At 30.6% G+C, this 16,585-nt stretch overlaps 2 protein-coding genes across 3 annotated transcripts; both read left to right on the top strand.

The window, feature by feature from the left end:
- The first annotated feature begins 4,576 nt into the window (after positions 1-4,576).
- LOC125877994 (uncharacterized) lies at positions 4,577-4,843 on the top strand. The gene has a single exon (XM_049559290.1). The coding sequence runs from the start codon at positions 4,577-4,579 to the stop codon at positions 4,808-4,810; it is 234 nt and encodes a 77-aa protein (XP_049415247.1). The 3' UTR covers positions 4,811-4,843.
- Positions 4,844-10,102: 5,259 nt separating this feature from the next.
- LOC125877979 (vesicle-associated protein 4-2-like) lies at positions 10,103-15,746 on the top strand. 2 transcript variants are annotated; one of them, XR_007447664.1, is made up of 7 exons: positions 10,103-10,556; positions 11,479-11,549; positions 12,995-13,076; positions 13,185-13,303; positions 14,575-14,656; positions 14,785-14,904; positions 15,393-15,746. XR_007447664.1 is itself a non-coding variant. In XM_049559272.1 (7 exons), exons 1-7 carry the CDS (start codon positions 10,289-10,291, stop codon positions 15,450-15,452), a joined length of 798 nt encoding a protein of 265 aa, XP_049415229.1. In that variant the 5' UTR covers positions 10,103-10,288; the 3' UTR covers positions 15,453-15,746. The 2 variants fall into 2 exon arrangements, 1 of the variants encoding a protein (XP_049415229.1); XM_049559272.1 differs by having other exon boundaries at positions 14,575-14,652.
- The last annotated feature ends 839 nt before the right edge of the window (positions 15,747-16,585 follow it).

The raw sequence follows: 16,585 nt of genomic DNA, 5'->3' as shown, positions 1-16,585 counted from the left end.
TATTTTTTTTGTGATGGACAACTACATATCAATATTAATTAAACATGGCGGAAGATGGAATCCTTCAGGTTAGTATTTTTTATTGTTTACTATTTGTATTTGGATTTCAGTGAAATGAAAAAAAAATGAAACTGTAAATCATAATTTGTGATTTTGTTTTTGTACATCGTCACTATATTGAATGTGATATATTTTTTTGTATAAACAATACGTTTTGTTCATAATACGTATTAACTATTGTGAAATGTATAATATTAGTGATTTTCTGTTTTCGTGATTGTTTTGTGTATTTTTTTTTCTTAAAGTATAAAGTAATTGTATATTTATGAATGAATTTAATAGAATTATTGGAAAGAAATTTGTAAGAAAATGTGTTTCGTAAGATGTAAAAAAAGTTATTTGGATTTTTGACGAATTGTATAACAAGTGTTTTAAGTTGGTATTAAATTATAAATTTTAGTGTGTTATATTAGATGTTGTCATTTCTAAAGTAATTAGTGAGTTAGAAATGAATTATTTGGTACGATAAGATATAGATATTTGTAATGTATGATTATTGTTGTATGAAATGTATATTAAAAAAGTATGAAATTTGTATGAAAGCGTGTCCAGAAATCTGGAAAAAAAAAAGTTATTTGAAATTTTGACGAATTGTATGATAAGTGTTTTAAGGTTGTATTAATTTTGAAATTTTATTGTTGACATTTTTGTATAAATTTGTGTGACATTAATGAAGTATTTTCATAAAAAAAAAATGCACATATTTGTTGTATAAAATTTGTATTAAAATAATATGAAAGTGTTTGGAATGTACTATTTGAATGATATTTGTATGAAATGTTTTTTGATTGAATATAAAAATTGTTTTGTAATGTTCTGTCTGTCTGAATGATATTTGTATTTCGAATTGTTTGTTTTTAATGTGAGACTAATTTATATTTTTTTTTAATGAAACAGGGAATTATGTCGATTTTCTAATGGAGGGGATTTGCTGATGTGAAATTCAAAAGGTCAAAAGTTACCTGTAGTAGATGTCGTCAAGTTGGACATAACAGGAAAACATATTCAAATTATCCTATGCAAAAATAATGAATGTTCATTTGTTAAGACTATATATAATTTTTTATTTTTTTTGTGGTTATATTAATATTTTGATTTGATACAAAACATAATAATTTTGTGTTTAGCGTACTGGTTATTATTTATACACTGTTCATTCAGTTATCATACAGAAAGCATATTGTTATAAATTTAGATTTTGATATTGTGTTTCAATTTATACACGATTCATTCATTAAGTCCACAAAATTCAGACATTTGTTACTAAAAATTGTTCCAGATTAAGTATATTGTATATATTAGTAATAATTATAAAAAGTTAATTATGTAATTCATTCCAACACTAGTTTAAGGGTTGGTCATACATATATTAATCATATTTAATTCATGAGAAAATAAGACAAATGTGAAAACACAATTCATAACATTTGTATATAAAAATCATACCACGATTAAATACAATGTCCAAACATTTAATATTAAAGTCATAGTAATAGATTTCATACACGTGTCAACTAATGAGTAATCATATAGAAACACACTCATACACTGTTCATTCAGTAATCATATATAATGCATACTGATACAAATTTATTGTTAGATGTAGTATTTATTATTTATACACTATTCATTCATTAATGACACAACTTGCATATCGTTAATGATAAAATTTGTTCCATATTAAAGATATTGTATATATTAGTGACTAATTTAAGTTGTAGTCGGACATATATAAATCATATTTAATTCAAACAAAAATAAGACAAAATACAACTATAAAAATTATACCATGACTAAATACAAATATCCAACATTTAATATTGAAGTCATAGACATATGCATATAAAATGTATTTCATACACGTTTCATTCATTCGTTATACAAATTAAAAAAAAGTGTTACTTTAAAAAATAGTGTATCAGAACTGTATGAAGTCTGTATAATGTTTTTGTCCTGAACTTATAATATCCAAACATAATAGGTTAGTGCATGTCAGTCACCATGTGTACAATTAACAACACAGTGTTGCAATTTTTAGAACATTCAAAAGAGAATCAAAAGGTGCAATCAACTATTTTGATAACATATTGTAGTATATATCATCAAATACTTAAACAAAAAAGAATTATCCAAAAGTTAAACAGAAAAAAATTATCCAAAAGATAAAAAAAATAATATGTAATTCTTAAGCAGTGAAATTTGTTACAAATATTGACAGGAATAATTACATCGTCAACAGTGTCCCATGGAATGTTGGCAAGCAATTTGAAGCCTCTAATGCACTGTCCAACATTGTGGTTGGGGAGATGGATCTCATGCCGCAATTTGACTCTCTCCACTGTTTCTCAATGTTATTGACCCACGACATAAATCAACAATCAACAGTGTTGTATGATAATGGACTTGAAGAGTAATTAGCCTTCTTTCACAGATAATACATAATGCTATTGACATGCTGTTACCAACAAAATTTGAATCTGAGTCGGAATCAGACTCTGGAGGGGTTTCAACAAGTTTTTTCCCCTTCCTCTGAGGATTGCTCAAGGGATCCCAGTCTGCTGTAGTCCGAGGATCTGATGAAAGAGGAGCCTTTTCACTGGAATAGGCTTGTTGAGATACTAGTTCAAGACCTTTTTTAATCTGTAAGAGAACATGAGAAATAAGAAATCCATCATGAATTTGAAAGGAAAATTCCTCCAACATATAATGTCACTTAACATTAGACTTGCCCCAGCAGACTGGGTAATCATTTTTGATATTGGACTAGATGAGAAAGAATGGAGAAAGTTTGATAGTGGGTTGTGGGTTGAGTCGTGTGAGAGTGAAGAAACGTGTGGGATGGTGGTGTGATCAATGATTGGGGATGGTAACGGTAAACAAGGAAAGAAAATCCCTAAATTGGGTAACTGAAAATTTTAGTTTTTTAAAAAAGGAAGTAAAATAAAATTAATGATCTATTATTAATTAATAATAAAAAACTATAAATAGATTAATAATTTATTAAATAAATATAATTTAATTTTAAAATTAAATTAAATTTAACTGATATGTCATAGCTCGTAAATAATCTGTTATAAGCAAGAAATTTTTAAAAGTAGGTTTAAAACCCATAATATTTACTCTTAAATGTGTATATGGGGTGATTTTTCCATTCCAAATACCTTAACCATACTCTATTCACAAATCATTTAGCTATTAATTATGACAAGCTAGTTAAAAGAGTTTGCGGGTTTACAGTTTTAACAAGATGAAGGCCTAAATTATCTTTTTTGGAACTGAGTTTCTGTCATTATCGAATTCATAATTTTACATTGCATGTAAGTTGGAGTCGAGCAAACAATAGTGAATGACTTATCATACCATATAAATCGAAACCAAATGAAAAAAATATTGAATCACATTTGATTAATTCAGTATGATAATATAGTATTTCGAGGCAATAATTTTACATTATATATATATATATAAATAAATCATAATAACTAACTTACAAAACTGTATAAATCAAAATGAAAGCTACCAGATTACATATATATCGAATAAATGCAATATCATAATAGTAAATAATATTTTTAAGAATTAAAACTCAAAATACTCTGAATTTTTCTCAGTGTACCATATAGTACGATGAATACCCCTACTTTAAAGCACGTAGTTTGTGGGTCCGCCGTCCATCTTACTGTATTTATTACGGCGTTACATCATTCTGCTCCTCTCATAATAATCCAAAACAAGATTGCAAATTCAATTTGCTACTTTAATGAACCATCCACCCTCAAATAGCTAGTAATTCTTGAAATACCGACTATACCCTCAAAATTTTCATCATAAAAAATTACGCGTAAGGGTAGAAATGTACATTCACAGTCACAATCGTAACTGAAATTTTAGAAAACCATGCTCCGAAGCCACCAAAATGAAAAATTAGGCGGAGGAGCAAAAATGTACATCTACAACCACAATAGTAACTGAAATTATAGAAAACCGTGCTCCAAAGCCACAAGATATGCACAAGGGTAGAAATGTACATTCACATAATGGTGGAGCCAGAGTTTCGACTAAAGGATGTCAAAATATAAAGAAATAAAATTACATAAAAGCTAAGAAGTGTCAATATTCAATATATATATATATACATTCAAAGTTTACATAGCTATATAATATAATTTTCTGACGAAGGGCATCCGTCAATACCCCTCTGTGGGTCTACCACTACATCCAAAACCACAATAGTAACTGAATTTTTAGAAAAACCATGCTCCAAAGCCACGGGAATGAAAAATTATGCACAAGGGCAAAAAAGTACATTCACAGCCATAAATATAACTGTAACTGAAATTCTAGAAAAACAATGCTCCAAAGCCGCAAGAATTGAGAGCTAAAAGCCACTAGTTTTATTGAGCCGCCGCACTAACCTATATATTGAGAAGCATCAAATCCATGAGAATTCAACCAACAACCAACACAATATCCAATTAGCAAAGATTTTCAAGAAATCAAAAATTAAATTTAGAAAATGAGTTCAACAAGCAAGGCATGGGTTGAGGCAGTGAAAGATCAAGGAGTGAGTAGGTGGAATTGCACCATCAAAACAATAAATCAGCATACAAAGAACAATATAAAGTCATATTCACAGGCCAAAAAAATCTCATCTCAATCTTCTTCTATGGTTTCTTCAAACAGTAAAGCAAAGCAGTCTGAAGAGTCACTTAGGAAAGTTATGTACTTGAGCTGTTGGGGTCCATATTGAATCCTATTAATAGTGTTATTTTTGTAATTCTAGTTTGAGGCCCAATTGCTTAGTACATAAATTATTAATGGAAAGAAATATTTGAGCAATCCAGATATCTTGAATCAGTTCTTTGATGAATCTTTATGATAAATTTGTTACTAAGAGACATGCTGCTTTGCATTCATTTCGCTAAGCTAGCGTCTTATGATAGATATTGGATCAGATTTTGAAAAATCATTTTTGAATATCTATTTGGTCATATTAAAAGATGATATAGTAAAATGATTATTCCTAACCCTTCTATTTTTTATTTCTTAAAAAGCGTGTCAAGTGAATACTAGACAAGTAAGAAAATAGACGAAAGGAGTTCATCTTTGTAGTATAGTTCGTTACAATAACATTTCACTAAAATATAGCCTGATTTTCTCCAGACCTGATTTTTCATATTATATTTTACTTCTCTATGACAACATTCAACCTATAACAACATAGTGATACACTCTTTGTAAAAATACCCTTCTATAGCAACCATATTCAAATATCGTGCAATAATATTTTCCAAGAAATTTATTATATATAAAAATAAAATTTTAAAATATTTATGATATCATTATATTAATGTGATGCACAGTAGTAAATTTTAAGTACGAATATCTAACAAGAAAAAATGTATTTAACTGGTACCCATCAATTATAATCATAATTTCACGAGAAAAAAAATGTGTATGCTTTTTTACATTCATACTCTTTCTATTTGGTTAAATTAGTTAGCAGATACATATATCATACATGATTTTTTTTTATACACAATTAATTAATTATTAATTAATTTTGTATACTTTTATTTATAATTGTTAAATAAGATCAAAGCGTCATATAACAACACTTCACTATAACCATTAAGAAGTTTTCAGACCAACACTGCAATAGATTTGATTGTAGTGTGTTTTTCTTTGGACTTTGATGCAAATATTTGTTGGTATGTGCGGCAATGCATATGAAAAGTTGTAATTTTTAGAAGAAAAAATGGTTAATTGCCCTTTCAAAAATCAGACTAATAGAATTAAGAAGAACTTTCACATATAGCCACTCAAAAATAGCATAATTACTCTCCATGCATAGCTATAGTTTGATAATTACAATTCGTAGGTACATGTCATAGAGAGGAGAGAGGCGAGCGAGACTGGGAGAGAGAGGAGAGAGGCGAGCGAGAGACGGCAAAGAGTGGGAGAGAGGTGAATTGTATATGTATATTGGTTAGATAATTATTTATGATATATATGTACTTGTATATATGGAAAGCAAGATTGGGAGATGGAGGAGAGAGGCGAATGAGATTGGGAGAGGGAGGAGAGAGGCGAGTGAGATTGAGAGAGGATGGAGAGAGGGCATAGAGTGGGAGAGAGGTGAATTGTATATGTATATTGGTTAGATAATTGTATATTATACATATGCATTTGTATATATGGCAAGCGAGATTGGGAGATGGAGGAGAGAGGCGAGCGAGAGAGTGGGAGAGAGGTGAATTGTATATGTATATCGGTAAAATAATTATATATTATACATATGTATTTGTATATTCTTGCGAATTATACATATACAAACGTGACTAATTATACAAACTCGAAGTCAACAAACATAATTAGTGTATAATGTTAGTCGCGGGTGGTAATTATAGCAAACTATAGCTATAATGAGTAATTAAGTAGTATAAATTTGCTTAACCGCGTAATTTTCCCTAGAATTAAATCAATTAAATTATAGACATGCAATTCACAAAGGAAAAATTGTATATAATAGCAAACTATTAATTCAAAATAAATGATATAAACATAGTTTGATTTAATTGTACCCCATAGCAAACTGTTGTTATTTCGCCTCTCTCCTGGTGAATCTCACTCGCCACTCTCGTTCTCTCCCTCGCCTCTCTCTTTTTTATACAAACACAATGTATAAAATGTGTGTTGTGTTTGTATAAAGCGAGAGAAAATTGTATATATACATATATTTTTGTTCCCCTCTCTCCCCTCTTTCGGATCTCGCTTACCACTCTCCTAGATCTTGCTCGCCAATCTCTCCCTCGCCTCTCTCGCTTATACAAACAGAGATGTATAAATTGTGTTTCTGTTTGTATAAAACGAGAGAAAATTGTATATACACATGCAAATACATATATCTTCATCCTATACACTTATAATTATACAATATAAATATTTCTCTGCCCAGCTCTCTTTTGCCTTTCTCTCTTTCTCGCTTTATACAAACACAAATTATACAATTGATCTTTTGTATATGTATAGCGAAATATACATATTTATGTTTGTTATGGAGCGCAATTATGCAAACTATAGTTATAGCATACAAATATGATTTTTGTGTCTGCTATATGTGAAGGTTGCTCATTCACAAATCTACAAGTTGTGTAAATGTTGAAATTGGGCCTCTAAACATATTATACTTTTGTGATTTACTCCGTGAGGACTCATTTAATTCTTGGCCCCGCTAACATAACAAATTTAGATTTTATCATCTTCTTCTTACAATAAACTCATTTTAGCCATAAGTTTGAAAAATTGCCACGATCGTTTTAGTATTTATGACTAAAATCCTAGCAATTCCTGATTAGAATTTTTGGCTATCACCGTAACTTATTAGTAAGGCAAGTCTTTAAATAATCAGAGGCATATCCAGGAGTTTGAAATGATGGGTGCATTATTACGAAAAGATGGATCTAAGATATAAATTTGATCGGTTTAATATTTTTAGGTTTTTATCACTAAAAATAATTAAAAATTTAAAATTATAGGTCCAAAATTATTTTTACCCAACCAAACCACTTAGAGAGGGTGTTATCGCACGGTATGATACTTCAAGTGTGGGTTCACATATCTATATTTAAATATTTTTAGAAATATATAACATTATTATATATGATTTCAGGAGGGAGCATGTGAGCCCGGTGACCCATCTTGGATATACCTCTTAGTCTTTCCCAATATCTAATAAGAAATCATGAACTCTACCAATATTTTTATCTAGATTTCGGTGAAACGGTTAAAATTTAAACAACGACACTTTTAATGAATTAACACGTTAGAATACAATCATTACTCATTTTAGCTACCAAAACGGTCTATTTGGATGAACATCAAGAGAGGATTCTTCCTTAAATCTTTAAATTTTTATAGGTCCACAAATTTTTTTTATAAGAAATTTAGAATAGTGTAATTTGAGATTGGTCAAAGAGTAGGGTCAATTACAAAGAAGGCAATATTCATTGAAACTAGGGCCATGGTGTTCAAACCTTCAACCAAATTAAAAAAAAAACAAAATGATTACAAATACGAGTAAAATCTATAATTGCTTCAATAGAAGGATTAATTCGAATAATTAGATTATGCTAGTGGGGGCGATTGGTTGATATCGCCCAACTATTCGACAAATGGTAGGAAAAAGAAAAAGATCAGCATAAATTTATACCGTCAATCAAACACAATATAAATTTAATTTTAAACTTAATTTTGAATATTTCATCTTATCCATCATATTAACTTGAGATTATTTTATTCTACCTTCTAAATAGAATAATTTAGTTTAAAAATTATAATTCCAAAATAATTTAATTCACATACCAAACGATCCAGTACTAGAGGGCCACATGGGAGTATCATCAAATAACAAATTGCCTATGTTGTTCTCTTCACTAGATCCTAGAATATATTCTGGCGTCTAGCATAAAGTGCATCACACCAAATTATGCCTTTCAATGCATGCTCAACTTTAATTTGAAAACTTTACATTTTTCCCCTTTTTAGCGTAATTTAGTACATTAATTGGTTTGAAGCAAATACTCTATGTGAATACAAGATGTGTTAGAATATAATTCTTGAGGTCTTTCTTTATTATTTAACCCTTCTTAATTTCATTATTATTCATTGTGAAGCACAAACACAAATTATTATTTTGGTTGGTTTTTAATTTAAGATAAAAGCAGACAATTTACTAATGTTGGTTAATTTAATATGTTAGCAGTAAACATTTATCTTTATGTTATTCTTAATTGTCAACATAATTTAATGACTTGCGTAACATCAATGACATGGGTGATGGGTGCACTCACATCAAACAAACCTGATCGTCAAGAGCTTATCAATGTTGCAAATTGCAGATATTTGTTGAAAATTAATAATATGACCATCAAACTTATTGATATTTTTTTAAAAGAAAATAATATTGAATATTTTATCTTAGCAGATTTATGTCACGTGACTTAAAGAAACACTTGCAAGGATTTTGTCGAAGTACTTTTCATTGTATCTGGAGAAAAAGAAGATCGAATGAAATCAAACGCACTAGTAAAGAGAATACATTAACATATAAGTTAAACGTACAAGTAACTCATGCATATTACGCCACCAATGATATGTTACAGTCACAGTGGATGAGACTGCTTCTCTTTTAATTAGAGGTCTCAAGTTTGAACCCTGAGTATGGAACAATTCTTGGTAGGAAGCGATATCCCCCAAATGAAGCCTTACCTGACATAAATCTGAATTAATCAAACTTTAATATAAATATTAAATATCGAATAAACAAAAAAAAACTCACGCAAATCACTCTATTCTCACTTGAGAAAAAATGAACAAAAAATGTGAAAGGGAAAAGAAACAAAAAGAAAAACAGAAAGTGGGGAAACTCAAGAGAGAGGCAAAAAAAAAACAAGCAATCACTAATGAAAATGGACGGATGAGAAGAAGTTAAAATACTCCCTTTATTATAAAAATAAGTATTCCTTCCGTTCAAATTTATATGAGTTAGTTTAACTTAACATGAAGTTTAAGAAAGAAAGAAAGAAAGATTTTTGAAACTTATGAGGATAAAATAAGTTAGTTATATATATATATATATATATATATATGTTGCTAAAAATCATTTCATTGAGGTTAAAATAAGCATTTCAAAGTTACATTATTACATAATATAAAAATATATCATTTTTTTTTAGACGGACTAAAATAAATCCTAAAAAATGAAACGAAGTGACTAGTATTTTTTAGTTTGGACGCATCATTCATTCTTAAAAACTAAGATATATTTTTACTAACTATAGCTCTTTCGTAGTTTCCTTAATTTCTCTTTATTATTATTATTATCTTTTGGATCATGTAAAATATCAACAACAAATTGTAAGAAAAAAATAATTAAAATATTATTTATTTTGAAACACGAGAAATAACATAGTAGTATATATTTACGATACAACTTTTTATTTGAACAGAGCCAAACCAACAGCAGCAATAACTGTGTCACACCCCCCATACACACATTATGACAACAACCCATCATTCCCACGCTATGTAACTCGCATCCTATGCCTCCCCACCCCACCCCTCACACACAATACCCACCACTCCCTAAATTGCTCCTACTAAAAATTGCCTAGTACTACTACTACTACCAGAAAACCAAAAAGTGCCCAACAGAGAAAGCACAACAATGGCACTTGCTAATGAAAAATCTGTATCTGATGGCAAAATTTGGGGTCTTTGTAAACTACCATTTTGGCATTCAACTAGCTCTGTGGCTGCTTCTTCCTCTTCTATTGCTTCTTCTTCTTCATCTTTTAGGCAACACCATAATGGCATTTCTGTGGATCATCACTCTAATATTCATGCTCCTCTTAAGGTTTCTTCTGTAGCGAAATCACTTCTTCCAACTCGTCGCAAGCTCAGCCTTGATCCACAAAACAAGCTTTACTTTCCATGTATGTTCATCACTTTTTGTTTATTTTTTTACTTTTTTTGTCGATATACCCATCTAATTGTTTGTTATGAAATTAGATCATGCTACACATTTTCATATGGCATAATTTGTTGATTTCTTATAACGTAGATAATTGAGTAATTTTGTTACTCCCACCGTTTCAATTTATGTGTTTTTTTTTAATTATTATTAAAAAAGGATGTCTTTTTCTATCTTTAGTAACTCTCTAATGTTCAAGATGACAAGATTCAAAGGGCATTTTTGGTAGTTACAGATATTTTTAGTTTATGATCATGAGATTCAAAAGTTCTCCACTTATTTTCTTAAGTGGACGTTTGACCATGTTTGATTGTGAAATTTGAAAAAATAAAAAAATTGATTTCAAAATGAAAAGTGATTTTTGAAACTTGGAGTTGTGTTTGACTGGTACAAATAGGAATTGTTTTCGACTTTTTGTGAGTAATTTGGAGTGAAAAAAGTGAAAACACCTTATGTTCGAACGTGGTTGAACTTGGGAAAATAAGTGAAAAAATTTGACGACCAAATGCCTTCTAAGTTAAGTAACTAGTCAAACTAAAGACACTGAAATTGAAACTAAGGGAGTACTTTTTCTATTGCAAATTTTTGTCTTAATTTGGATTTAATAGAAAGAAAGTTTCATGCATTACTTTTATGTTTACTGTAATGGATTTATTTATTTCATAGCTACTTCACCAGGAGTATAAGTTTATGAAATGTAATGGCCTAGTATTAACTAAATTGTTGTAATTTTGTTCTGTTCTATTATATTGGATGAAACTTGACTATTTTTAGTAGTAGTAATAATTCTTATGTCTTAGGTTTATCTTTCAATATTTGTTTCTTTTCATATCTATATTTACTTATTATTGGATTATGCTTATTCTTTTTTTTCCCTTTTGTAGATGAACCTGGTAAACAAGTCAAGAGTGCTATTAGAATCAAGAACATTACCAAGAATCATGTGGCCTTCAAGGTACATAATTACTCTAGCCTCAATTTTCTTGTTTTGGTGGTCCTAATAGTTGATATTTTATTTTTTGCTGATGTGAAATGTGCTTAGTACTTAATACTCATTATGTCAATTTCATAATCTCCATGATTAGTGCAACAAGTCACTTTAATTCCTCACTAGGCCAACTTTTTCTGAGTTGGTTGATAGTACTAATGCTTGAAAGACAATCTGTTTAAAGTTGGGCCATTTTTTTTTTTGTTAATTTAAGAGTAACTCTGCATGTTGATGATGGAAATGATGATGAATTGTGGTTAGTGGGCAACACCATTATTATGAGATCTATGGATAGTGAAATTGGATCTCCCACAGCTGATTTGTCTATTTATAATATATTGTATTGATACAAGATCAACCATTTCTTAATTAATATAAGATAGTTGCTTTAAGCCAAGGGTCTATCGCAAACAACCTCTCTACCTTCACAAGGTCAAGGTAGGGGTAAGGTTGTGCGTACTCACCAGTCGCCACCCTCCCCAAACCCAACCTGTGGGATTACACTGGGTTTGTTGTTGTTGTTGGTAGTTGCTTTATTACAGAGATTTTCTCCTTGTTTTTGTTAGACTAATAACTCTTACTTCAATTGCATTTCTTCTTTTCCTGAGAAGACTCATATTTGTAAAAAAAAAATTTGGATAAAGGTAACAATTTTTGTATATGGCAAACTTAAATCTGCACAGAATCAACAGCTCACAGAAACACTACATGCATAGCTTGTGTCCACTTCTCGTGTCCCCCATGCAAATCACACAAATAATATCATCAACACAAAGGCAGTGTGGAATGCCACATTTACAATTCAGAACACAAAAAACAGTGGCCTTGTTCTTCTTATTCTATAATATCTAAGATTGATTCTGAATAATCGAGAATTCCTGTTTACACCATAAGTGAAGTAACAGTAAACAGTTCATCTTAATCTTCTGAATAGAGCTAAATCTATCCTCAAAGCATCTCATATTTCTTTCCTTATAAATAATCTACCTTATATATGCAGTAATAGTTTTCCACCTATTCTTCTGTCTGACAATTCTGCCCGAGCTATTCCAGAATTCCATTTAATTCCTTCATATTCAAAAGATGATCCATCACTTCACAATGCAAAATAAGGTGACTATTGTTTTCCATCTCCTTCCCACATGAATAACGTCTTGAGCATAGCCGAGTCCCCTTGCTCTTCAAATGATCTCTGGTCATTCGGCTTCTTTAGTGATAAGCACCTTGTTAGAAACTTTACTTTCCATATTTGTTTCCAAGGCCATAGATTAACTTGTTCATGACCAGCATAAGAAGATTTGACAGTGTAGTTGCCCTTTCTATGTTTGTTTCAAGTTCTATTTGTAATATTTATCAGTATACTGTTGGTATTCAGACATGTTCTCTAATTTTACTTGATTGTGCTATCTCAGTTTCAAACAACTGGGCCAAAAAGTTGTTACATGCGGCCGCCAGGAGGTATTCTTGCTCCTGATGAAAGCCTCATTGCAACTGGTAACATCTCCACTTGGCCTTTCATGTCCTCCTGTGTGAATTGTGATGTTTAATGAAAATAGTTGCTTATTGCTATTTTACTGTGCTAATTCCATGCTTAATTAACAGTTTTCAAATTCGTCGAGCCACCTGATAATAACGAGAAACAAGTTGGCAAGAAAAGCAGGGTTAAGTTCAAAGTCATGAGCTTAAAAGTAAAAGACGATGTGGATTATGTGCCGGAGCTGGTAAGTGCTATATAATGGTTTGCCCCTCTATGAGTGAACATCGTATTCTCTCATGACTGTGAAAAACCTGCTCAAATCCAATCTTGGCTTTTAGGAACTTTATTTTTATTCATCAGAGTGATTCATATAGCTTTTTTGGAGTAGATATCTGCAATTTTCATTATTCTTCTTTTATTTTTTAGCTGGACAGGAAACTGAGTATCCTATATATTTGATCTAATAAGTAGAAGTCCAAAAATGAAGGAAAATAATAAAAAGAGAATCAATCATATGTGTGATGGAAATGTAGAATCACTTAGAACAATATTTTGAATAACAAACAGATTGTGCCTTTAGCCATCCAATCCTTAAGTCCTTCGATAAAAACCTGTTCAGGGTCATACTGGAAGTGACACATTTCTTGTTTACACTGATTAGTTTCCTCTAAAGCTTACTTAGAATAACATGAAATCATTGATCTTCTTTATCTCCTATCAGTACTTCTTACTTAACAACTCTTCTCCTTTTAAGGTACTTCCATTTAACACGCGTCTTTTCTCATTTCTTTTCCTTTTTCTTTTGATGTTAATGAAAACATGCTATAGCTACAGTTTTCGTGCCACCAGGACTTTCCAGTATATAGAAGAAACTAGAAAGTAAACCGTCCACTAATAAAGAGTAGTGGCCTCCCATGATGATATGAACTTCTGATTCCTAAAAGAGTATATTACTTTCATCTTGTTTTTGAAAATATAAAATATATATAAAATATGTATATATATATATATATAGAAAAGGCACTGAAATGTTGTTGTTGCCACTGTCTCCTTGTAGTTGAATGCTGTTTATGCTCTTTAAAAATGTCACTGAGAGGTTGAGAGGATTTGCCGTGGTCACCTCAAGACTCTGTTCATGTGCACGTATTGTGTGTCCTCTTTAGATCAGTTCTTCAAATCAACTCACCACCGTACCAATTAGTTTAATAACTGGATTTTATGATCTATATCAACGGAAGTTTGGTACGGATTTAAAACATGTCATGTTTGCTTCTGTGTATAGATAGAGATGAGAGCACCTATATTCATTGGTTAATATGTGAACCGTTCCACATGAAAAATAGCCTATCCTTGAAGGGAAATCAACCCCGGTTGCCTGTACTTTTATACTTTTTTCATTTTTTAATGCAATTTATTTCTACATCCTTTTGTGCACCCTTCTCCTTTAACTAGTTAAAGAATTAGACCTTCGAACCTCCTAATGCTTGCATTCGTGCTAACGATGATTTGGATCAGTTTGATGAAAGGAGGGATGAAGTGGCAGTTGAACAAGTATTAGGTGTTGTTTTCCTTGATGCTGAACGCCCTTGCCCTGTAAGTAGGTTTTCTCTACCAAGTTTGCTCATTAGTTGAATCAGATTTTTTCCGCAGTCTGTTTCAATTAATGTAATTGTCTAAGGTTTATGTGAAAATGGCTCTAAGGATTTCATGGCTCATTTTTCTTAGGCACTCGAGAAACTTAACCGCCAGCTAGCTGAAGCTGAGGCTGAGGTCGAGGCACGCAAAAGGCCTCCAGAAGATACAGGTCCAAAGATTGTCGGGGAAGGTCTTGTTATAGACGAATGGGTAAGTTGCCTTGCCACTACACTAAGTTCTTATGTTCAATGCTCAGACATTATGTTCCAAATCAAATGCTTAGTAGAAACTTCTCTTGTTGCCTTTTGACCTCTTAAAATGCTATTTCGATTTACTACAACTCGATTAATAAAATTATATAACGCGCCTCATTCCAAACCACCAAGGATATGATGAAATAGCTACAAGTGGAGCCTAAATTAATAAATTTTCTATTGCAATACAAGGCAAGAATATGGTGGTCAAGGCACTGTCATAGTATTAGTTGTTTGTAGTAATACAAGGCTAGAAGATGCTCTTTTCATCATCAGAAACAACTTGATCTCTAACCTCTTGCATTGCATTACCATAACGAAAAAAGAACACACTATAGTAACATAAACCAGGAACTTTAGTAAAACTATTCAGTTTCACGCTTTGAATCATGTAAAAGTATCAAAATCAATTGCCAAACATGACTTCTGTTTGTACTGTTTCAGAAAGAAAGAAGGGAAAGGTATCTCGCGAGGCAACAGGTTGAAGGAGTTGATTCAGTATAATAGAAGCTCTCTTTTCTGTGGATGGTTGAGAAGAAATTCTATGATAAAGCTATTGAATTTTCAATACTATTGCCTGCAGATTAACAGATATACTTAGGCTATTTTTCTTCTCAAAATGTGAAATTAATTTTTTCATGTAATTTTTCAATCCTCTCTATTCCTGGATCCTTGTCTTTCAACTCTTGCTTGTATGTATATAAGAGAAAATTGTGAAGTCCCTTCCTTAATTGATGAACAATCACATACATTATGTTGCTTTCTTGATTGATTCTTTGGTTTCTGGAGATTTGGTTTTGTTGCACTTTACTAACTTGTTATTTAGTTTTATGTACTTTTTATGAGAGATTTTTATTTTTACAAGAGATCAGTATTTTTATACATAAGATTTGAAAATGGAATTTTCTTCTATTAAAATTTGGAAGTGGTCATAAGAAATCATTTTCTCTATTTTTGTGTGTGAGAGGTTAAAGTAATTTCTGTAGTTATGAAGTATGATGATGGTATATAACGAGGATTACAAAACAAAACAAAATAAAACAAAAATATTAGTATTACATATAGTTTCATAATGTATTGTATCGTAAATATAAGGTTGCAATGATCAATCACAATTCTCCTCTGCAGGATGCTCTTACAGTTGTACTAACATAATTTACTCTTGTACATGGTACATCAAAATTTAACTTCCACTGGAGTTTATTTTTCTTTTTTGGGAAAGGAGACTGATATATTTCTTAACTTTGCCATTTATAACTGATATATTCCTCGTTATGAAAGTGACTCATATATATTCTTACCGTTATACAAATGACTCACATATACCCTTACCATTACAAAAGGAACTCACATATACCCTTCATCTAACGGAACTGAAAAGAATAGTTTTAAATTTATTTTTTTGACTTTAAATTTAAAAAATAAATCATGTAGGGATATATATATATGATCCTTCTAGCAAAGTTCAAGATATATTTTAATCTTTTTCACAAAATTATTTTAGACTTCTTTCATTATCATTATTCGAGTTTCTTCTTCTTCTTTTTTTCTTTCATTCTTTAGTGTAAAAAAAATAAATTAAAACTAACTTCTTCTTTTTTGCGGCTATATTGTAATTTAGTTTTTGTATTTGTAAA

Source organism: Solanum stenotomum, chromosome 9 (genome assembly GCF_019186545.1).
Source record: "Solanum stenotomum isolate F172 chromosome 9, ASM1918654v1, whole genome shotgun sequence".
NCBI classification, from domain to species: Eukaryota; Viridiplantae; Streptophyta; class Magnoliopsida; order Solanales; family Solanaceae; genus Solanum; species Solanum stenotomum.
This window is presented reverse-complemented; position numbering and strand designations above follow the sequence as displayed.

Bases quoted from the DNA above. Each gene is read 5' to 3' on its own strand.
- LOC125877994 (XM_049559290.1), top strand. From the start codon at position 4,577: ATGAGTTCAACAAGCAAGGCATGGGTTGAGGCAGTGAAAGATCAAGGA.
- LOC125877979 (XM_049559272.1), top strand. From the start codon at position 10,289: ATGGCACTTGCTAATGAAAAATCTGTATCTGATGGCAAAATTTGGGGT. The intron at 13,077-13,184 runs GTAACATCTCCA...CTTAATTAACAG, and splicing joins TGAAAGCCTCATTGCAACTG to TTTTCAAATTCGTCGAGCCA. The intron at 14,905-15,392 runs GTAAGTTGCCTT...GTACTGTTTCAG, and splicing joins GTCTTGTTATAGACGAATGG to AAAGAAAGAAGGGAAAGGTA.